Genomic DNA, 23,898 nt, shown 5'->3' with positions numbered 1-23,898 from the left:
CGGGTCTCAGTGGGCGGAGCCGGGTCTCAGTGGGCGTGGTCTCAGTGGGCGGGGCCAGGTCTCAGTGGGCGGGGCCGGGTCTGAGTGGGCGGGGCCACGTCTCAGTGGGCGGGGCCGGGTCTTAGTGGGCGGGGCCGGGTCTTAGTGGGCGGGGCCGGGTCTCAGTGGGCGGGGTCGGGTCTTAGTGGGCGGGGCCAGGTCTCAGTGGGCGGGGTCGGGTCTTAGTGGGCGGGGCTCGGGTCTCAGTGGGCGGGGTCGGGTCTTAGTGAGCGGGGCCGGGTCTCAGTGGGCGGGGCTCGGGTCTCAGTGGGCGGGGTCGGGTCTGAGTGGGCGGGGCCGGGTCTCAGTGGGCGGGGTCGGGTCTTAGTGGGCGGGGCCGGGTCTGAGTGGGCGGGGCCCGAGTCTCAGTAGGCGGGGCCCGGGTCTGAGTGGGCGGGGCCGGGTCTGAGTGGGCGGGGCCCGAGTCTCAGTAGGCGGGGCCCGGGTCTGAGTGGGCGGGGCACCGAATCGCGAGTGGATTTTGAGAGGGAAAAAAAACCGCCACGCAGAATCGAGAATCGTCCGCGAGTCGATAGCGCCGAGAATCGACGCGGAGTCGAGAATCGCCACGCGACGCCATCGCTGAAGGAACCGAGCGAGAGACGCAGCACAGAACTCGCAGGAAGACGCCGATTCGAGGTGAGTCTCCCCCCCCCCAGCCCCTTGTCGCTGTACCCACAACAAACTACCCCCCCCCCTCCCGGAGCCCCCCAACTCGCTTCGCTGCGGGTCCCATCGCCTCAGATTGGGGCTGACGCCACCGTCGTAACAGCGCCATCGCGGCCTTCACTAATGGCTGCCGATCTCGCCTCCTCTCTCTCGCGTGTCTCTCCCATCTCTCTCTCCCATCTCTCTCTCCCATCTCTCTCTCCCATCTCACTCCTCTCGCTTCTCTCTCTCTTCTCTCTCCCCGCTCTCCTCTCTTTCCTCGCCCTGTCGCTCGCTCTTCTCTCTCTCGCGCTGCTGCTGTTGCCGCCGCTGCGTGCCGAGTGGACCTAGGGGAGGCCCACGACCGCGTCGTGTCGCCGCTGCTCGCGGTGTTGGTGGCCGTGAGCGGGAATCGAACTGAGAGGGCGGTGGGGTCTGTGTGTAGGTGTCTGTGTGTGTGTGGGTCTGTGTGGGTGTCTATTAATGTGGGTCTCTATGTGGGGTCTGTGTGTGTGGGTCTGTGTGGGTGTCTGTGAGTGTGGGTCTGTGTGTGGGTGTCTGTGTGTGGGTGTCTGTGTGTGGGTGTCTGTGTGTGTGGGTGTCTATGTGTGTGGGTCTGTGTGTGGGTGTCTGTGTGTGTGGGTGTCTGTGTGTGGGTGTCTATGTGTGTGGGTCTGTGTGTGTGGGTCTGTGTGGGTCTCTGTGAGTGTGGGTCTCTGTGAGTCTCTATTAATGTGGGTCTCTATTAGTGTGGGTGTCTGTGTGTGTGGGTGTCTGTGTGTGTGGGTCTGTGTGGGTCTCTGTGAGTGTGGGTCTCTGTGGGTGTCTATTAGTGTGGGTCTCTATTAGTGTGGGTGTCTGTGAGTGTGGGTCTGTGTGAGTGTGGGTCTCTGTGAGTGTGGGTCTGTGTGAGTCTGTGTGAGTGTGGGTCTGTGTGAGTGTGGGTCTGTGTGAGTGTGGGTCTGTGTGAGTGTGGGTCTGTGTGGGTCTGTGTGAGTGTGGGTCTGTGTGAGTGTGGATCTGTGTGAGTGTGGGTCTGTGTGGGTCTGTGTGAGTGTGGGTCTGTGTGAGTGTGGGTCTGTGTGAGTGTGGGTCTGTGTGGGTCTGTGTGAGTGTGGGTCTGTGTGAGTGTGGATCTGTGTGAGTGTGGGTCTGTGTGGGTCTGTGTGAGTGTGGGTCTGTGTGAGTGTGGGTCTGTGTGAGTGTGGATCTGTGTGAGTCTGTGTGAGTGTGGGTCTGTGTGAGTGTGGGTCTGTGTGAGTGTGGGTCTGTGTGAGTGTGGGTCTGTGTGGGTCTGTGTGAGTGTGGGTCTGTGTGAGTGTGGATCTGTGTGAGTGTGGGTCTGTGTGGGTCTGTGTGAGTGTGGGTCTGTGTGAGTGTGGGTCTGTGTGAGTGTGGGTCTGTGTGAGTCTCTGTGAGTGTGGGTCTCTGTGGGTCTCTATGAGTGTGGGTCTGTGTGAGTCTCTGTGAGTGTGGGTCTGTGTGAGTCTCTGTGAGTGTGGGTCTGTGTGAGTCTCTATGAGTGTGGGTCTGTGTGGGTCTGTGTGAGTGTGGGTCTGTGTGAGTCTCTATGAGTGTGGGTCTGTGTGGGTCTGTGTGAGTCTCTGTGAGTGTGGGTCTGTGTGAGTCTCTGTGAGTGTGGGTCTGTGTGGGTCTCTATTAGTGTGGGTCTCTGTGGGTCTCTATGAGTGTGGGTCTGTGTGGGTCTCTGTGAGTGTGGGTCTGTGTGGGTCTCTGTGGGTCTCTCTGAGTGTGGGTCTGTGTGGGTCTCTATTAGTGTGGGTCTCTGTGGGTCTCTATGCGTGTGGGTCTGTGTGAGTCTCTGTGAGTGTGGGTCTGTGTGGGTCTCTGTGGGTCTCTCTGAGTGTGGGTCTGTGTGGGTCTCTATTAGTGTGGGTCTCTCTGAGTGTGGGTCTGTGTGGGTGTCTCTGAGTGTGGGTCTCTGTGGGTGTCTGTGGGTCTCTATTAGTGTGGGTCTGTGTGGGTCTCTCTAAGTGTGGGTCTGTGTGGGTCTCTGTGAGTCTCTATTAGTGTGGGTCTGTGTGGGTGTGTGTAGGTCTCTGTGGGTCTATATGAGTATGTGTCTGTGTGGGTCTCTGAGTATGTGTCTGTGTGGATCTGTGTGGGTCTCTCCGAGTATGGGTCTCTGTGGGCCTAAGCTTCATTGAGCTATCAGTTGTGATGGCCAGGTGGTCGCCTCTGACAGCTACACGGCAGCTCAGTGGGGCCTGACAGCCGATACAATGCAAATCATTTATCCTGGAGAAATCCGATGAGCTATGAAGCTCTTTTTCACGCGTCCAGTAGGTTTAGTGTAAACATAGTTTAGTGCATGCTATGCGCATATTTGTGTGTATGCTGTATGTATGCTCTTTGGATTCTGTGTGTGTGCTATGTGTGTATACAGTATACACTATGTATATGACGTGTGTGTGTCTATACTAGGTGTAAATCTTGACTTTAAGCTTTCGTGACTGCAGGAATTCATATTCATTGAGTCTTTTGGTAAAGCCACGGAGATAGAAAAAATAATAAAAATATCACGACGTTTCGATTGCAACACAACAACCGTTGGGAAAGAACCATCTGAGGACCCAATCAAAACCATCACGTTGCCATGCATAGCGGAGGTCACCAATAAGATTTCCAAAATCATGAGCAAACACAAGATGCAGGTTCAATTCAACACAGTACATACAATTCGTGATCTGAGCCCTTCTCTGAAGGATGTAATCCCTGACATGCAATACCCCGGCGTCTACAAACTAAGCTGTGTCTGCCGCAGTAGTTACATTGGGGAAACTAAGCGACGTGTCTCGGATTCATACTCTTAGGTGTTTTCGGTAAAGTCACATAGGTAAAAAATAAAATTAATAAAATTAAAATAAAAATCACGACGTTTCGGAGGCAACACAAGCTTCCGTCTTCAGGCGGAACTGTCACAGCACGATTGCTGTATCAAGTAAAGAGAAATTCTAAGAGACCCGTCCTTGTATATATACTGGTTTAGGTGGGAGGAGCCTAGGTAGGCACCTGGATCGTAGTTGTGTATTATTATTGTGAGGTTGGTGCGGCTGAGGCTGCTTTTAGGAATGAGCCTTTGTTGTGTAGACTCGTTGAACTGGGAGGTGCCAGAGTTGTTAAGGTGCGTCTGCTGTAAATGGGACTGAGCCTTTGTCATGTAGATGAAACAGCCCTTTGCTATGTTGCTGGTGGGTAAAAGTTAAAGCAGGAAACCAGTGTGTGAAAAAAGAAGCTAAACATGATAAAACAAAACTGGCTGTCTATCAGTAAACTGTACGGTAACTAAAGAATAGTTGCCTGTCAAATAAGATGGTCAAATATGTGTAGTTAAATATTTTTTGCATGGTTAATAACATCTTTCCAATGATTACTCAGTTTGTACCCATCATCACGGTTGAAATTATGTCTCGGACCGTGTTTGTGAACACAAGGCAGATCTGAAACACGGTAGGACCAATACCTCGGCCGTGGCTGATTATTGTTTTAATGCGGCTGGCTCACACTAAATTGATTTTTCCACTCTGCAAACCCACTGGCTATCAGCAAAGATTCGTTCATGAAGCCATCCAGATCTATAAACACAATTTAAACCGAGAAGATGGGCACAAACCGAGCAATCATTTGAAGGACGTTATTTACCAGTTTAAGTCATAACTGGCTGTGTGTTTCCATCCTACCTGCCGATGTTAGTAGTTATTTTCGACCATCTGGTGTTACATTAACAGGTTAAATGTCTCACTAACACCACCACCGTGGCTCTACGATCTTACATTGACATGCTAATCTCTCACAATACAATGGCCACAACCACAGCTTCTTCGTCGTGGAGGTAGCTCTCCGATTTACCCGATCTTACATTGACATGCAGATTTCATCACTAGCCCCGCCCACTTCGCTTCTGACCCTTGGGCTACACCCATCTCAAACCTGGTCAACATCCTGCCTCGCCAGCTCTCCCCCTATTTTTGTACCTGATGACGATTGCTTGTGTTGCGATCGAAACGTCGTGATATTTTTATTATTTTTCTATCTACGTGTGTATACTACGTGTGTGTGTGTGTACTAGGTGTGTGTATACTACGTGTGTATGTATACTGTGTGCGTGCTGTGTGTTTATATATATGATGTGTGTGCATGCTGTGTGTGTGTATACTAGTTGTGTGTGTGTGTATACTAGGTGTGTGTGTGCTGTGTAATATATACGATGTGTGTGCGTGTTGTGTGTGTGTATACTAGGTGTGTACATGCTGTGTGTATATATACGATGTGTGTGCATTCTGTGTGTGTATACTAATTGTGTGTGTGTATACTAGGTGTGTGCGTGCTGTGTGTATACTAGGTGTTTGCGTGGTGTGTGTGTATACGAGGTGTGTGCATGCTGTGTGTGTGTATACTAGGTGTGTGCGTGCTGTGTAATATATACGATGTGTGTGCATTCTGTGTGTGTATACTAATTGTGTGTGTGTATACTAGGTGTGTGCGTGCTGTGTGTGTATACTAGGTGTGTGCGTGCTGTGTGTATACTAGGTGTTTGCGTGGTGTGTGTGTATACTAGGTGTGTGCGTGGTGTGTGTGTGTATATATACGATGTGTGTGCTTGCTGTGTGTATACTAGTTGTGTGTATACTAGGTGTGTGCGTGCTGTGTGTATATATATACGATGTGTGTGCGTGCTGTGTGTGTATACTAGTTATGTGTATACTAGGTGTGTGCGTGCTGTGTGTGTACACTAGGTGTGTGCGTGCTGTGTGTGTATACTAGGTGTGTGCGTGCTGTGTGTGTGTAGACTGACCAAGATGTCGGAGCAGGAGAATCATGGAAAGCTGTTTGTGGGCGGGCTGCACTTTGGCACGGACGAGCGCTCGCTGCAGGACGTGTTCGGGAAATACGGCCGTGTGGCACAGGGTGAGTGGAGGCAGCGCTCACCACTTGGCTCACCACCTCGCTCACCACCTCGCTCACTCACTCGCTAACTCACTCACTCACTCGCTAACCTCACTCACCACCTCGCTCACTCACTCGCTAACTCACTCACTTACTCGCTAACCTCACTCACTCACCACCTCGCTCACTCACTCGCTACCCTCACCTCACTCGCTAACCTCACCTCACTCACTCGCTACCCTCACCTCACTAACTCACTCACTAACCTCACCTCGCTAACCTCTCCCATTCGCTTGCTCGCTCACCTCGCTCAGGTTGCATACACACACACAGCATACACACACAGCCTACACATAGCACACACATAGCATACATACACATATCATATGTAAATAGCATGCACATATAACATATACACGCAGCATATACACACGCAGCATATACACGCGCAGCATATACACACGCAGCATATACACACACCGCATACACACACCACATACACACACACCGCATATACACACACACCGCATACACACACCGCATATACACACATACCGCATACACACACGCACCGCATACACACACGCACCATATACACACGCAATATACACGCAGCATATACACGCAGCATATACACGTATGGTATATACACAAAGCACACCGGGCCTGGCGGCTACACTAACAGGAGAGGGGCCCTAGCAAGGCCATGCCCAGCCCAGTGCACGCAGCTCACGCAGTGCGCAGGCGGTGCAACTGCACCGAAGCGCCACCTCCCCAGGGTGAAGAGGCCCCCTCAGGTGGAGAGGCCCCCCCAGGTGCCCGGGCTAAGAAGAAGGACACTGGGCAGGGGTGGAGCCCATCTCAATTCTCGTCCCATGCCAACCATGCCAACCATGCCAGCCATACCACCCTCTAGGCCCCTGTGTGTGTCTGGGTCTTTTTGTGAGTCTGTGGGTCTCTGTGAGTCTGTGTGAATTTATAGATTTGTCTGACTGAGTCTGTGCATCACTGTGTGAGTCTGTGGGTTTCTGTGTGAGTCTGCGGGTGTCTATGCATTTGGAACGTCTTTCGCACCATACTGAACCAACCGTGCTAATCGGAGGTGCGGGGGAAGGACAACGAGCTAAACACAAACATCGGTTATCCGTGTGAGTTTATCGGTGTCTGTGGGTCTCTGTGTGAGTGTGGTTCCCTGTGTGAGTCTGTGGGTCTCTATCAAATTGAAGAACAAGATGATTCTTATTTCGCATCCTTGGATGTTTGGCTTCCATTCAGGCATCTGACTCCCGTCAACTCTTCCTGTAGTCATTGCAACCAGTCCAGTCGGTGCAACCAATCCAATCAGTGCAACCACTGCAACCAGTCCAATCAGTGCAGCCAGTTCAACCAGTGCAATTAACCGTCTCTGAGAAAGCGTCCCATGTTTCAAGGAACCTGTGGAGACCATGGAGCCAGGAGGCACAGCTCACGGCAACGGTGCACCAGGTGGTGGCGGCGGTGGTGGTGGTGGTAGTGTTAGAGGTAGTGGTGTTGGTAGTGTTGTGGTATTGTTTGTGGTGGTGATAGTGGCGATATTGGTAGCGGTAGTGATGGTGGAAGGAGTGTTAGCGGTAGTGACAGTGGAGGGAGTGTTAGTGGTAGTGTTAGTCATAATAGTGTTTGTGGTGGTAGCGGTGGTGGCAGTGTTGGTGGTATTAGCGGTGGTAGTGTTAGTGGTAATGTTAGGGATGGTGATGGTGGTAGTGTTAGCGGTAGTGGTGGAAGTGTTCATAGTGGTGGTAGTCTTGGCGGTGGTGGTGGCAGTGGTGGTGTTAGTGGTGGTGGTAGTGTTAGCGCTCGTGGCAGTGGTGGTGTTGTTAGCGGCGGCGGTGGTGGTAGTGGTAGTAGTGGTGGTGGTGTTGTTAGCGGCGGTGGTGGTAGTGGTGGTGGTGTTGTTAGCGGCGGCGGTGGTGGTGGTAGTGGTAGTAGTGGTGGTGGTGTTGTTAGCGGCGGCGGTGGTGTTTAGCGGTGGTGGTTGTCTTAGCTGTGGTGGTGTTAGTGGTAGTGTTAGCGGTGGTGGTGGTAGTATTAGCGGTGGTGGTGGTAGTGTTAGCGGCGGCGGTGGTGTTTAGCGGTGGTGGTTGTCTTAGCTGTGGTGGTGTTAGTGGTAGTGTTAGCGGTGGTGGTGGTAGTGTTAGCGGTGGTGGTGGTAGTATTAGCGGTGGTGGTAGTGTTAATGATGGCGGTGGTTGTGGCAGTGGTGGTGTTAGTGGTTGTGGTAGTGTTCGCGTTCGTGGCAGTGGTGGTGTTGTTAGCGGCGGCGGTAGTGGTAGCGGTGGTGTTAGCGGTGGTGTTAGCAGTGGTGGTAGTGTTTAGCGGTGGTGGTTGTCTTAGCTGTGGTGGTGTTCGTGGTAGTGTCAGCGGTGGTGGTAGTGTTAATGATGGTGGTGGTTGTGGCAGTGGTGGTGTTAGTGGCGGTGGTAGTGTTAGCAATGGTGGTGGTGTTAGTGGAGGTGATAGTGTTAGTGGTGGCGGTGTTAGTGGCGGTAGTAGTGTTAGCAGTGTTGGTGGTAGTGGTAGCGATGGTGGTAGTGTTAGCGATGGTGGTGGTGTTAGCAATGGTGGTGTTAGTGGAGGTGATAGTGTTAGTGGTGGCGGTTTTTTTGGCGGTAGTAGTGTTAGCAGTGGTGGTGTTAGTAGTGGTGTTAGTGGTAGTATTAGCGATGGTGGTGGTAGTGTTAGCGATGGTGGTGGTGTTAGTGGAGGTGATAGTGTTAGTGGTGGCGGTGTTGGTGGCGGTGGTAGTGTTAGCAGTGGTGGTAGTGTGTTAGTGGTGGCGGTGGTAGTGTTAGCAATGGTGGTAGTGTTAGCAATGGTGGTGGTGTTAGCAATGGTGGTGGTGTTAGTGGTGGTGGCGGCGCCATGAGAGACCCCCCGGCGGTCCCCCGTCGTGATGAGTCTCTGCGCACCTTGTTCTCGTTGATCTGCTCCATCAGTGCTGTTGCTGAAGGACCGCGAGACTAACAGGTCCCGAGGCTTCGCTTTCGTCACTTTTGAGAATCCCGACGATGCCAAAGACGCCGCCAAAGACCTGAACGGAAAAGTACGTCTCGCCGTCGATTTCATTCTCTCGTCCGTCGTCCGTCTCCGTCGTTCAAACAACGCTTCGGCGCGTGGATGACCTCCGTCCGTCTCTCACCCCCCCCACCCGCCCCTGCCCCTCACCTCCCCCTCCTCCGGACGCGGTGGTTGGAAGGCGCCACGTTCGGGCGTGGGATGCCCTGCGGAACCGTTGTAGCCGGCCAGTCCGTCCATTGTTCCCCTCCGGCCTTGCCTGCCCGTTGGCGACGAGGCGATGGGGCGGGGGGGTGTCCCCCACCAGGGGGTCTGCCTTGACGGCCACTCGAAAACGACGATAACGTCGGTAGAACGTCGGTGGAACGTCGGTGGTTCTCATTTAATCGGCGTCTCCGGGTCACGGTCGCGCTCCCGCAGTTGTGTTCCCGCCGACCACGTGACCTCGTTTCAAATGTCTCGCGTCCATTCCGAAAGCCTGTTGTCGTCTCGCTCGCAAACATCCGGCGAACGTCGAAGCGGAGCTCGCCCCACCCGTTCATACCTTCGGAAGCCGTATCCTGCGTGGGACAATTGAAATTGTTCATTTAAGAAATATCTTTTACCGTCGGACGTCTTTAATTCTCTTGGTTCACGATGTCCCAAGTCTCTCAATTGTCATGGGTCTTGACATCCCAAAGGTCTCAATTCTCTTGGTCCATGGCCTGCCAAGTCTCTCAATTGTCATGGTTCACGACATCCCAAGCCTCTCAATTCTCTTGGTTCATGACGTCCAAAGTCTCTCAGTTTTCTTGGTCCATGGCGTCTCAAGCCTCTCAATTCTCATGGTCCATGACGTCCCAAGCGTCTCAATTCTCTTGGTCCATGACGTCCCAAGCGTCTCAATTCTCTTGGTCCATGACGTCCCAAGCGTCTCAATTCTCTTGGTCCATGGCTTCTCAATTCTCATCAATGGCATCCCAAGTGTCTCAATTCTCTTGGTCTATGGCATCCCAAGTGTCTCAATTCTCATGGTCCACGGCATTCCAAGGGTCTCTCAATTCTCTTGGTCCATGGCGTCCAAAGCGTCTCAATTCTCTTGGTCCATGGCTTCTCAATTCTCATCAATGGCATCCCAAGTGTCTCAATTCTCTTGGTCTATGGCATCCCAAGTGTCTCAATTCTCATGGTCCACGGCATTCCAAGGGTCTCTCAATTCTCTTGGTCTATGGCATCCAAAGCGTCTCAATTCTCTTGGTCCATGACATGCCATGTCTCTCAGTTTTCTTGGTCCATGGTGTCCCAAGCTTCTCAATTCTCTTGGTCCATGACGTCCCAAGCGTCTCTCAATTATCTTGGTCCATGACGTCTCAAAGTGTCTCAATTCTCGTGATCAATGGGATCCCAAGCATCTCAATTCTCTTGGTCCATGATGTCCCAAGCGTCTCAATTCTCTTGGTCCATGGCATCCCAAGCGTCTCTCAATTTTCTTGGTCTATGGCATCCCAAGCTTCTCAATCCTCTTGGTCCATGATGTCCAAAGTCTCTCAATTGGTCCATGACGTTCCAAGGGTCTCTTAATTATCTTGGTTCATGATGTCCAAAGTCTCTCAATTCTCATGGTCCATGGCATCCCAAGTGTCTCAATTCTCTTGGTCCATGATGTCCCAAGTCTCTCAATTCTCTTTATCCATGACGTCCCAATCGTCTCAATTATCTTGGTCTATGACGTCCCAAGGGTCTCTCAATTATCTTGGTCCATGGCATCCCAAGCGTCTCTCAATCCTCTTGGTCCATGATGTCCAAAGTGTCTCTCAATTCTCTTGGTCCATGATGTCCCAAGTGTCTCTCAATTCTCTTGGTCCATGATGTCCAAAAGCCTCTCAATTCTCATGGTCCACGGCATCCCAAGTGTCTTTCAATTCTCGTGATCAATGGGATCCCAAGTGTCTTTCAATTCTCATGGTCCATGGCATCCCAAGCCTCTCAATTCTCTTGGTCCATGGCGTTCCAAGGGTCTCTCAATTCTCTTGGTCCATGATGTTCCAAGGGTCTCTCAATTCTCATGGTCCATGACGTTCCAAGCGTTTCTCAATTCCTAAGGATCGCAATTTCCCAAAACGTGGCTCCTGCTGATCCATTTGAATTCATTTCCCAAGGGGTCACCTACCTCGCCCGGATGCTTTCGGTTCATTCTCGATCCGGCCAGGTTCAGCCACCGCCATGGTCGCCGCCACCATCGCTAAACGAACGGCCGCTGAAACTACGGCAGCTGAACGTCTCTGCACCCTAACCCATTCCCAGACGTCTGCAAGACGCAGGGTGGGGTGGGCTCCCGTTCACCGTCATATCTCGGAACACGCAAAGCGGCTCGGCGTTGATTTTTACCCGGAAAGGCGTAGTAGTAGTAGTAGCGCCATCGATATTGTACAAACTCCCCTCCCTTTTAATCTTGAGAATGGGGAGATCATACAAACTCCACTCTGTAGAACAGGGGGAGATCATACAAACTCCGCTCACTCTGTAGAACAGGGCGGAGATCATACGAACTCCGCTCACTCACTCTGTAGAACAGGGGGAGATCATACGAACTCCGCTCACTCACTCTGTAGAATGGAGAGATCATACAAACTGCACTCTGTAGAACACGGGGAGATCATACAAACTCCACTCCCTCACTCTGTAGAACATGGGGAGATCACACAAACTCCACTCACTCATCTCAACTCGCAAAACCCATCCTTCCAGTTCACCATGGAAGTGGAGGTTGATAGAACTCTCCCATTTCCTGATATTTTGCTTGGGTGCGACCGAAACGGTAAAATAACACACAGCGTTTACCGAATGCAGTCACACCATCACCCCGCAGGAAATCCTCTCTCATCAAGACGCTCATACATCGGGCAAACAAAGTGTCAGGTGGTGAAAGTCTGTGGAGTGAGTGGGTGAAAGTCTGAGGAGTGAGATTAAACACGTTAAAGAAGCGCTGCAATTGAACGGTTACAATGATGCACAAATCAACAAGGCACTGAATGGCAAAACCCAATCAAATAGCACAAGCGTTGAAACCTGATAAAGCAATTACAACGATTAAAATACCGTACATTGCGGGAGTAACTGATAAACTAGCCACATTTTTTTAAAAACAAAACATCCGAGTGAGACTTAGCATGGTACATAAAATACAAAAACTAATATCTGGTACTACATATGTATTACAGAAGCTATAAACAGAAGGTGTGTACCGGATTAATTGCTCCTGCGGAAAATGCTGTGTTGGTCAGGCGGGACAAATGATCAGCGCGAGACTAAACGAACACCAAAGGAATATTAAATACTCCCAAACACAGCGGTGGGTGAGTGGCAGAACACGCGTGCCAACGAGGACACCCAATTGATTTTGATAATGTAAAAGTTCTGTGCAAAACTGGTTACTACTGGCCAAGACTAATTAGAGAATCTATTGAAATTGAGAGAAATAACAATTGTGTAAACCGTTGTGACAGCTGCAGGCGTAGTGCTGCTTTGAAGCGGAGTATCAAGTGATTCTACCGCTCTGTTTAGCTGCATGCCGAAACCTCGTGGTGATTTACTGTGAGCAGCCAATAACAGGACGGACAGTCCCCGGTTATGGAAGGGGGGTTAGGTTCCCAGGAACGATCCGAATTTTCCGTATGTCGGAAACTGAACAATTTCCCCCCAGAATCAAGATGAGATCCCCATTTGCCTGAATCCTCGTGTAGCTCGATTGAGGCGTGAGGCTGCCCCCCGGCCTTACGCCTCCTCCCTCCTTCCACGGTATTCATCCGCAACCCCCGCCCCGCCCCGCCCCGCGCCGCACGACTTGCCGCGCGTTGAAATTGTTTTGACACCGTTTACGGGAGCATTTCCGTCGGGTGGGATTTCCCGTGAGTCGCGTCTTCCGCAACCCGGGGACTGTCCGTCTTGCGATTTTATTACTTTTACACCCAAATACGTCAGGATGTGCATGCATGGTGTGCGTGCATCACGCATGCGCATTGTGCATTCACATTATGTATAACACGTAGGCTTTCACGACTAATATTTTTCATGAAGGGAGATCATACAAACTACACTGACTCTGTCGAACAAGGGGGAGATCATACAAACTCCACTCACTCTGTAGAACAGGGGGAGATCACACAAACTCCACTCACTGTATAGAACAGGGGGAGATCACACAAACTCCACTCACTCTGTAGAACAGGGGGAGATCACACAAACTCCACTCACTCTGTAGAACAGGGGGAGATCACACAAACTCCACTCACTCTGTAGAACAGGGGGAGATCACACAAACTCCACTCACTCACTGTGTAGAACAGGGGGAGATCACACAAACTCCACTCACTCTGTAGAACAGGGGAGATCACACAAACTCCACTCACTCTGTAGAACAGGGGGAGATCACACAAACTCCACTCACTCTGTAGAACAGGGGGAGATCACACAAACTCCACTCACTCACTGTGTAGAACAGGGGGAGATCACACAAACTTCACTCACTCACTCTGTAGAACAGGGGGAGATCACACAAACTCCACTCACTCACTCTGTAGAACAGGGGGAGATCAAACAAACTCCACTCACTGTGTAGAACAGGGGGAGATCACACAAACTCCACTCACTGTGTAGAACAGGGGGAGATCGTACAAACGGGTCTGAAATCAAACCCAGGCCCGGTACTTGCTGTGAGGCACAAGCGTCATCATCGCAGGGCCACCGCCCAGCGGTTGGGAGACTCGACACGGGGATGCACAGATACCCAGCCTGGTGGCTGGTAGCGGTGGTGGTGGTGATGTTGGCGGTGGTGATGGTGGTGGTGGTTGGTAGCGGTGGTGGTGGTGGTGGTCTGCGGGTACTGGCGTGTGTGAATCCCTGCTGTAGCGGTTTAGTCTCAGGGGAGATTCGCTGGGACTGCCCTCGGCAGACTCGGCCCTCAACGGAGTGAGCCGGTGTATTCAGCACCAGACTCCCGCTGGGAGACGGAGATGAACCCGGGTTCAATTCCCGCTGGCGACCGACAACGGTTCACGAGTGAACATCACAACCGGTCCTGGGGCCTCCGCTCGGTCGACGTGGCTATAAACGAGCGCCTGGTGCGGGCTCTGGTCAATATTGCCACGAGGGGGGAGACAAAGGTGGCTGGGAGGCCGGGCCTGGTGCAGGCTTCCCTAACCCCCTCTTGTGAGCTGTGCCGGCCTTCATAAGCGCTGCTCGCTGTAACAGCACTTGCCCCACGAGTCTGTGTAGGCGACACGGGGGACCTGTGTGTGTGGTCGCTGCCTACCAAACCCCCTCTGTTAGCCCTGCCGGCCTTCACAGGCGCCGCTGCAGCACTTGCCCACCAATAGTCTGTGCCAAGGCTACACGGGGGACCTTTGTCTGTTGTGCGTGTGGTCTTTGCCCGGCAGTCCCTGGATGGCCGCAGCATCACCGTGGAGCAAGCCACCGGCCGCCCCACCGACTGGGCCGGTAACGGTGGCGGCAGCGGCGGCGGCGGTTACAGCGGAGGAGGCGGCGGCGGTTACAGCGGAGGCGGCGGCGGATACGGAGGTGGCGGTGGCGGATACGGGGGAGGAGGCGGCGGATACGGGGGAGGAGGTGGCGGATACGGGGACTACAGCCGCTCCCGTGGCAGCAGTGGCGGCGGTGGTGGATACCGGCGCGGAGGAGGGGACGACGATCGCAGCCAGGGTGAGTTGTGGCGCGTGGGGGTGGTGACGCGTGGGGGGTGGTGACGCGTGGGGGGGGGCGACACGTGGGGCCGGATGGTTAACGACGAGTCTGGGTTTCTGTGAGACTCTGCGTGAGTCTGGATGTTTGCGCGAGTGAGTCCGTGGGTGATTCGGTGAGTGGGTGAGCGATTGATACTGTGAGCTAACGAGTGGGCGAGCGAGCAAGTGAGTCGGTGGGGAGCGAGCGACTGAGCGGGTGGGTGAGTCGGCGGGCGGGCGGGCGAGCTCACGAGTGGGCGAGCAAGTGAGTAGGTGGGGAACGAGCGACTGGGTGAGTCGGCGAGCAGGCGGGCGAGTGGGCGAGCTCACGAGTGGGCGAGCTCACGAGTGGGCGAGCAGATGAGCGAGGACCCCGCCCCCTTGCCGCGCTGGAGAAGCTCGTGCGAGATGCAAAGAGCGATGCCGTCTGGAGCTTAGCCGCTCGTGTGGGCCGAAGTGCCGGGGTTCACCCGTGGCGACAGCGGGGTCAAGGGGCGGCGGGGTCAAGGGGCGGCGGGGTCAAGGGCGACCCAACGGAGACCTGGGCGACGGAACGGGCGGAAGATGACGTCAACGCCACGACGGTTGTGGAGGCCACAGAAGGGGGAGGTCGCCAGTCCGTCGTGGCCTCCGTGCCGCTGGAGCCTGATCCCTCCTCTCTCGTCATCGGACCGTGCGGGTTGGCGGCTGCCCGTGCGTCAGTCGCCCCACGTATGGAGACAACAGAAAAAAACGATGTTTACCCCCTCTGTGGCAATGAGACAGCAGGTGTACTGAGATGTTCAAACAGCAAACGGAGTCGAGTTACTGCGTGTTCACCACACACAGTCCTTGCGGTGAACGTGCAAACAACTAAACGTGCTCCGGTAATATCTGGGCGTTGTCCTTGAAACTGTTTTGCCTGCACCAGAGACGGCAGCCTTCTTCAGGGCCTGGTCTCACCACCGCCGCCACCACCACCCACCACCACCACCCACCCACCAATACTTTGGTCGGACCAGAGAACAACGGCGAAAGGCGTCCGCCCCCACGGAAGGTTTCGCTGATTAACAACGGAATCGTCGGCCACCACTCCGGACTCTCCGTGGACATCAACAACCGCCTCGTGACCGTCCGTCCGAGGCTTGCGAACAACCAACTGGCCGCGGTTGTCCTGTCCACAGCCGGGAACAAATACTTTTACCCGCATCCCGGCAAACGGACTCCTACCCCGTCAGAAGATACCCTCCCAGAATCTCACGACGTGCGGCCCGTGCAGAGGCACGACAGACGGTGCTGTTCACGGTACGGCGAGCTCAAGCGACATGCCGGGAACAAACGCAAACCGGTTTTACACGCGCCTCTTTGTCCACCCTTGACAAAGAGCCTCCGACTCTGTGAACCGTCACGCCCCCCCCCCCCCTCCGGCTGATTCTGTCAAAAAACGATCGACCGCCCCCGGGCAAGTTGACGAGGGCCACCGCGACTGCTGCGTGACGCGGTGCTCGGCAGCAGCGGTGCGGTAAACGGAAACCCTTGGGAGGTGGATACCTGGGGCGGCGGGGGTGGGTGGGTGGCTGGCTGGGTGGGTGGCTGGCTGGCTGGGTGGGTTGGTGGCTGGCTGGGTGGGTTGGTGGCTGGCTGGCTGGGTGGGTTGGTGGCTGGCTGGGTGGGTGGCTGGCTGGGTGGGTAGCTGGCTGGGTGGGTGGCTGCGTGGGTGGGTGGCTGCGTGGGTGGGTGGGGTGGCTGGGTGGGTGGGTGGCTGGGTGGGTGGGTGGCTGGGTGGGTGGGTGGCTGGGTGGGTGGGTGGCTGGGTGGGTGGGTGGCTGGGTGGGTGGGTGGCTGGGTGGGTTGGTGGCTGGGTGGGTGGCTGGCTGGCTGGATGGGTGGCTGGCTGGCTGGGTGGGTGGCTGGCTGGCTGGCTGGGTGGGTGGATGGGTGGCTGGGTGGGTGGCTGGGTGAGGTTGAACAGGGCTGCGTCATTGCGCCTACCTCGCAAAGCCAATCCTCCACCTCGCAGGCAAAAAAAAATCTGCCTCGAGGGAGTCCAAATTCCTGTCCAGAACAGACGGGGAAAGAATCTTCTCCCCCGACAGAGTCATGGCACAAAGAGCAAAGTCTCCACCACTTCCATTGTGAGGCTCCTCCGGGCATGCCGATGACAATGCCATCGCTGCCCGCTCGGAGGAAGAGCCGCAGTGCATCCTGGATGCCTTCACAAAGGCATCGCAAGCTCCTGTGTATGGCAACGCCGTCAACCCCCTTATCATCGGTGCCCTACCTTATTAGAGACCATCTCAGACCTTATTGGTCACCCCGTGGCCCTTATAAGTTCAAGTTCATTTATTAGGTATAGCCCTGTGAGCCATTCGGCTCTTGAATCGGGTGCAACTACAACAAACAAAAAAACAAAAACATGAACAAGAAAACATCTTAAAGTGACTATGTGCAAACAGAAAATCCAAGAAAAGACAGCAAAATATTGCAGAAAAGCACCGTACACCAACACTGTGCAAAAATCCCAGTGGGATGCGAGTCAAAAAACAACCACAAGACAACCTAGATTAAGGCCATCAGCCTAACTCTGTACTACAACAAACATGGCTAACCGAAAAACTTTTCAAAAATCACCAAAATAAAGCCATAACAGGACCCTGCGGGGTGGGCTGGTAGGAACGATTAACCAAAGAATATGAACATAATGTATTATGACACTTGTTTAGCCAGGAAAGCCCCACTGAGTCTAAAGGTTTTTGTAGGGTCCTGCCAAGTGTTTGCAGTAGGGAGCGATGTTGCTACACCGAATCGGACGATACGAAGGGAGAGTGTGAGGCCTAGTTCTAGGCTTTAGGCCTAGCTGTAGGCTTTAGGCCGCCGTGAGTTAATTATAAAATTAAATGTTTTTATTATTTATGTAAAAGCTTTAAATTTAAATGTTTCTATTTAAAAGCATCAGGGAATGTAACATTGTTAAACATTAACTCCCTTGCACACACGCGGGGGTACGATACGAAGGGAGAGTGATAGGCGTAGTTCGAGGCTTTAGGCCGAGCTGTAGGCTTTAGGGCGTTGTGAGTAAAATTTGAATTAAAACGTTTTAATTAAAAGCTATCTCAGGGAATTATAAGGGAATGTTACACTTGTTAGCCAGGAAAGCGTCACTGAGTCTAAAGGTTTTTGTAGGGTCATGCCAAGTGTTTGCAGTAGGGGGCGATGTTGCTACACGGTCGGACGGTCAGACGGACGATATAATCTATTGTAGGCTGGTCCACTTCATTCCTACCAGTATAAATGTCAACGTAGATCCCATCTCAAGGAGAGAAACACAAATAAACAAGTTATTTTATTTTTCCCTTATTGAAACGGCTGTATGCCGTATGGACCTAAACTCAAATTTCCTTGTACAAGAATACAGGGAACACCATGTGGGTTGACACGGTTTGTAACATTGGAGTCTATGGGAGACTTTAACATTGGAGTCTATGGGAGACTTTAACATTGGAGTTCATGGGAGACTTTAACATTGTAGTCTGTGGGAGATTTTAACATTGGAGTCTATGGATAGAGACTTTAACATTGGAGTCTATGGGTAGAGACTTTAACATTGGAGTCTATGGGTAGAGACTTTAACATTGGAGTCTATGGGATACTTTAACATTGGAGTATATCAGTAGAGACTTTAACATTGGAGTCTATGGGATACTTTCACATTGGAGTCTATGGGATACTTTCACATTGGAGTCTATGGGAGACTTTAACATTGGAGTCTATGGGAGACTTTAACATTGGAGTATTTGGGAGACTTTAACATTGTAGTCTGTGGGAGACTTTAACATTGGAGTCTATGGGTAGAGACTTTAACATTGGAGTCTATGGGTAGAGACTTTAACATTGGAGTCTATGGGTAGAGACTTTAACATTGGAGTCTATGGCTAGAGACTTTAACATTGGAGTCTATGGGAGACTTTAACATTGTAGTCTGTGGGAGACTTTACCATTGACGTCTATGGATAGAGACTTTAACATTGGAGTCTATGGGTAGAGACTTTAGCATTGGAGTCTATGGGAGACTTTAACATTGGAGTCTATGGGAGACTTTAACATTGGAGTCTATGGGTAGATACTTTAACATGGAGTCTATGGGAGACTTTAACATTGGAGTCTATGGGAGACTTTAACATTGGAGTCTATGGGTAGAGACTTTAACATTGGAGTCTATGGGAGACTTTAACATTGGAGTCTATGGGTAGAGACTTTAACATTGGAGTCTATGGGTAGATACTTTAACAATGGAGTCTATGGGAGACTTTGACATTGGCGTCTATGGGAGACTTTAACATTGGAGTCTATGGGAGACTTTGACATTGGAGTCTATGGGAGACTTTGACATTGGAGTCTATGGGAGACTTTGACATTGGAGTCTATGGGAGACTTTAATGGCTGTACGCCGTATGGACCTGAAAACTCAAATTTCCCCGTACCAGAATGCGGCGTTACGCCGTGTGGGTTGGGGATAAAGACGCAAATCCTCCGCCAGCCACCACCACCAGACGACACAACGCCGGCCCCAGCGATGCGCTCTTGACGACGGCCACCCCCTCGCCCGCCTACCCTCGGCGGCCGTCTGTCTTCCACCCCCCCCTAAAGCCGACATCGCCGCGGGAACGCACCGCCACCACCACCCCCACCGCCCCCAACACCGCCACCACCATCACCACCACCGCCACCGACACGCCGCCTCTGCCGGAAGCCGTTGCCGGCAGAGCTTTCGCCCGAGTGAGGACAAGGAGCCCTTCGAGATGGCGGCGACGTGCCCAGGTCAACACAAAAATAAAACCCGGACCACGTGCGGGAGGGGGCACGCTTTGGGTGGGAGTCGCGACTGGCGACGAAGAAGAAGGCAACTCGCACGAAGTCGCGACGATCGCTCGGGAAGAGGGAGGGGGGCACGCCGGCGGTCCTGGAGGTGGGGGGGGGGGCGGACATCGCCGGCATCGCCCGACGACGCCGGCCTCGGATGGGAGCGGCCGCCTCGTCAGGATGCTCCAACTCGGCCCCCACCCCCTCCCCCCCCCCCCCCCCCCCCGCGATGCTCCCAGCTGAGACGCAGGACGACAGCGGCTGCCCCCCACCCCCCCTCACGGAGAACAGAAGAAGCGGCCGCTCACAAGGACGACGTGGACGTGGCGGTGAGCGTCGTCAAGATCAAGAAGTGGCCGCGTCGGCACCACCGCAGACCGGGGGGGGGGGGGGGGAGTGTCCCCTGTGGGGGGGTGGAGGGGGGTGGTTGCCACGCTCCCGACGGCAAATCGATGTTTGCCGTGCCACGGAGGACGAGCGGCAAGGAGAGAGGCTCGCCGGCAAGAAGCCCCCCCGGCCGTCGCCACCGCCGCGACCCCCCCACCCCTTGCCCACACAGCCGCAGCATCTCCACGGGGCCCAGCAAGGAGCAGAGCCGTGGTCGCCGCCAGAGCGATCGCCCACGGCAGGCGGGGCGATGCGAGCGAGTCGACGAGTGGGCGGGGCGAGTAAGTGTCGTCTCACCCCACCCACCACCCTAGGCTGGAGCCATGGCAAGAGGAGTTCGTCCGGCTACGTGGAGGGGAGCCCCCCAGCGAAACGCTCGGCAGACGACAGCTCCCGCTCCTCCTCCTCCTACAGGGGAGACGGTGAGTGGCACACGCACGGGGGGGAGAGACAGAGAGAGTGGGTGGGTGACACAGAGAGAGTGGGTGGGTGGGTGGCACGGAGAGAGAGAGTGTGGGTGGGTGGGTGCCACAGAGAGAGTGGGTGGGTGGCACAGAGAGAGAGAGTGTGGGTGGGGTGGGTGACACAGAGAGAGTGGGTGGGTGGCACAGAGAGAGAGAGTGTGGGTGGGTGGGTGCCACAGAGAGAGTGGGTGGGTGGCACAGAGAGAGAGAGAGTGGGTGGGTGGGTGGCACAGAGAGAGTGGGTGGGTGGCACGGAGAGAGAGAGAGGTGGGTGGTGGGTGGCACGGAGAGAGAGAGAGAGTGGGTGGGTGGGTGGCACGGAGAGAGTGGGTGGGTGGGTGGGTGGCACGGAGAGAGAGGGTGGGTGGGTGGCACAGAGAGAGAGAGAGTGGGTGGGTGGGTGGCACGGAGAGAGTGGGTGGGTGGGTGGCACAGAGAGAGAGAGTGGGTGGGTGGGTGGCACGGAGAGAGAGAGAGAGTGGGTGGGTGACACAGAGAGAGAGAGTGGGTGGGTGGGTGACCACAGAGAGAGAGAGTGTGGGTGGGTGGGTGGCACGGAGAGAGAGAGAGAGTGGGTGGGTGACACAGAGAGAGAGAGTGGGTGGGTGGGTGACACAGAGAGAGAGAGTGGGTGGGTGGGTGACACAGAGAGAGAGAGTGTGGGTGGGTGGCACGGGAGAGAGAGAGAGAGTGGGTGGGTGGGTGACACAGAGAGAGAGAGAGTGTGGGTGGGTGGGTGACACAGAGAGAGAGTGTGGGTGGGTGGGTGACACAGAGAGAGAGAGAGTGGGTGGGTGGGGGGTGGGTGACACAGAGAGAGTGGGTGGGTGGGTGACACAGAGAGAGAGAGGTGGTGTGGTGGGTGACACAGATGAGAGAGAGTGTGGGTGGGTGGCACGGAGAGAGAGAGAGTGGGTGGGTGGGTGGGTGGGTGGCACAGAGAGAGAGAGAGTGTGGGTGGGTGGGTGACACAGATGAGTGTGTGGGTGGGGCACAGAGAGAGAGAGAGAGTGGGTGGGTGGGTGACACAGAGAGTGTGGGGTGGGTGGCACAGAGAGAAGAGAGTGTGTGGGTGGGTGGGTGACACAGAGAGTGTGGGTGGTGGCACAGAGAGAGAGAGTGTGGGTGGGTGGGTGACACAGAGAGAGTGGGTGGGTGACACAGAGAGTGTGGGTGGGTGGCACAGAGAGAGAGAGTGTGGGTGGGTGGGTGACACAGAGAGAGTGGGTGGTGACACGGAGAGAGAGAGAGAGTGGGTGGGTGGGTGGCACAGAGAGAGAGAGAGTGGGTGGGTGGGGTGACACAGAGAGAGTGGGTGGGTTGCACAGAGAGAGAGAGAGTGGGTGGGTGGGTGGCACAGAGAGAGTGGTGGGTGGTGGCACAGAGAGAGAGTGTGGGTGGGTGGGTGACACGGAGAGAGAGATAGAGTGGGTGGGTGGGTGGCACAGAGGAGTGGGTGGGTGGGTGGCACGGAGAGAGAGGAAGTGGGTGGGTGGGTGCCACAGAGAGAGAGTGTGGGTGGGTGGGGTGACACAGAGAGAGTGGGTGGGTGGCACGGAGAGAGAGAGAGAGTGGGTGGGTGGGTGGCACGGAGAGAGAGTGTGGGTGGGGTGGCACGGAGAGAGAGTGAGTGTGGGTGGGTGGGTGACACAGAGAGAGAGAGAGTGGGTGGGGTGGGTGGGTGACACAGAGAGAGTGGGTGGGTGGGTGGCACAGAGAGAGAGTGGGTGGGTGGGTGACACAGAGAGAGTGAGTGTGGGTGGGTGGGTGGGTGACACAGAGAGAGAGAGAGTGTGGGTGGGTGGCACGGAGAGAGAGAGTGTGGGTGGGTGGCACGGAGAGAGAGAGAGTGGGTGGGTGGGTGACACAGAGAGAGTGGTGGGTTGCACAGAGAGAGAGAGAGAGTGGTGGGTGACAGAGAGAGAGAGTGTGGGTGGGTGGACACAGAGAGAGTGGGTGGCACAGAGAGAGAGTGTGGGTGGGTGGGTGACACAGAGAGAGAGAGAGTGGTGGGTGGTGGGTGAACACAGAGAGAGTGGGTGGGTGGCACGGAGAGAGAGAGTGGGTGGGTGGGTGGGTGGGTGGCACAGAGAGAGAGAGAGTGTGGGTGGGTGGGTGACACAGAGAGTGTGGGTGGGTGGCACAGAGAGAGAGAGAGAGTGGGTGGGTGGGTGACACAGAGAGTGTGGGTGGGTGGCACGAGAGAGAGAGAGTGTGGGGGTGGGTGACACAGAGAGAGTGGGTGGGTGACACCAGAGAGTGTGGGTGGTGGCACAGAGAGAGAGAGAGTGGGTGGGTGGGGTGACACAGAGAGTGTGGGTGGTGGCACAGAGAGAGAGTGTGGGTGGTGTGGGTGACACAGAGAGTGTGGGGTGGGTGGCACAGGAGAGAGAGAGTGTGGGTGGGTGGGTGACACAGAGAGAGTGGGTGGTGACACAGAGAGTGTGGGTGGGTGGCACAGAGAGAGAGAGTGTGGGTTGGGTGGGTGACACAGAGAGAGTGGGTGGGTGACACAGAGAGTGGGTGGGTGGCACAGAGAAGAGAGGAGTGGGTGGGTGGGTTGACACAGAGAGAGTGGGTGGGTGACACAGAGAGTGTGGGGTGGTGGCACAGAGAGAGAGAGTGTGGGTGGGTGGGTGACACAGATGAGAGAGAGTTGGTGGGTGGGTTGCACAGAGAGAGAGAGAGTGGGGGGTGGGTGGGTGGCACAGAGAGTGGGTGGGTGGCACAGAGAGAGAGTGGGGTGGGTGGGTGACACAGAGAGTGTGGGTGGGGGCACAGAGAGAGAGAGTGTGGGTGGGTGGGTGACACAGAGAGAGTGGGTGGGTGACACAGAGAGTGTGGGTGGGTGGCACAGAGAGAGAGGTGGGGTTGGGTGACACAGAGAGAGTGGGTGGGTGACACAGAGAGTGGGGGGGGCACAGAGAGAGAGTGGGTGGGTGGGTGACACAGAGAGAGTGGGTGGGTGACACAGAGAGTGGGGGGGTGGCACAGAGAGAGAGAGTGGTGGGTGGGTGGGTGACAGAGAGAGAGAGAGTTGGTGGGGGGGCACAGAGAGAGAGAGAGGGTGGGTGGGTGGGTGGCACAGAGAGAGTGGGTGGGTGGGTGACACAAAGAGAGAGAGAGTTGGGGGTGGGTGGCACAGAGAGTGGGTGGGTGGGTGGCACAGAGAGTGGGTGGGTGGGTGGCACAGAGAGAGAGAGTGGGGGTGGGTGACACAGGAGAGGGGTGGGTGGTGGCACAGAGAGAGAGAGTGGGTGGGTTGTGGCACAGAGAGAGAGAGTGACCGATGTTATGATGACAATATGACCCCAGAGGTGATGTGATCATGACGATGTTAGGCTAGTGGTGGTGGTGATGACGATGTGACGACGATGTGATGATGATGTGATGATGACGTCATGTGATGATGACGTCATGTGATGATGACGACGATGTGGATAACGTCGTGATGTCATGTGACCCAGGCTACGAATGCCCGTGGCCGGACTCGAGGGTCGTCGTCCTCGTCCCCGGGGGGGGAGGGGGGCCGTGACGGAGGGGGGGGCAGCTACGAACGCAGCAGCCGCAGAGACGGGTACCCCCCCACCCCCCCACTCGTACCCCCACACCCCCCACTAATACCCCCCACTAGTACCCCACCTCACCAGCACCCCCCTCAACCCCTCATCCCCTGCCCTCACCATCACCTCACTGCTCACCACCACCACCTCACCACCACCACACCAGCTCACCACACCACCACCACCTCACCCCACCACTCACCACCACCACCTCACCACCACCAGCACCTCACCACCACCACCACCACCTCACACCCACCACCACCACCACCAGCTCAC

At 54.9% G+C, this 23,898-nt stretch overlaps 1 protein-coding gene across 1 annotated transcript; it reads left to right on the top strand.

Annotated features, from left to right (window-relative positions):
- The first annotated feature begins 531 nt into the window (after positions 1–531).
- On the top strand, positions 532–23,402 carry LOC133361014 (uncharacterized). Its single transcript, XM_061579899.1, has 6 exons — positions 532–678; positions 5,473–5,616; positions 8,571–8,677; positions 14,064–14,346; positions 19,907–20,018; positions 23,372–23,402. The coding sequence occupies exons 2-6, from the start codon at positions 5,508–5,510 to the stop codon at positions 23,400–23,402; spliced, it is 642 nt and encodes a 213-aa protein (XP_061435883.1). The 5' UTR covers positions 532–678; positions 5,473–5,507.
- The last annotated feature ends 496 nt before the right edge of the window (positions 23,403–23,898 follow it).

The sequence above is a fragment of the Lethenteron reissneri genome, chromosome 70 (assembly GCF_015708825.2).
Source record: "Lethenteron reissneri isolate LAM-NWPU_2019-01 chromosome 70, ASM1570882v1, whole genome shotgun sequence".
Lineage (NCBI taxonomy): Eukaryota > Metazoa > Chordata > Hyperoartia > Petromyzontiformes > Petromyzontidae > Lethenteron > Lethenteron reissneri.
This window is presented reverse-complemented; position numbering and strand designations above follow the sequence as displayed.

Excerpts from the sequence above, each read along its gene's own strand:
- LOC133361014 (XM_061579899.1), top strand. The coding sequence starts at position 5,508 with ATGTCGGAGCAGGAGAATCATGGAAAGCTGTTTGTGGGCGGGCTGCAC. Across the intron at positions 5,617-8,570 it reads ATACGGCCGTGTGGCACAGG|TGCTGTTGCTGAAGGACCGC; the intron begins GTGAGTGGAGGC and ends CTGCTCCATCAG. Across the intron at positions 8,678-14,063 it reads CCAAAGACCTGAACGGAAAA|TCCCTGGATGGCCGCAGCAT; the intron begins GTACGTCTCGCC and ends TTTGCCCGGCAG.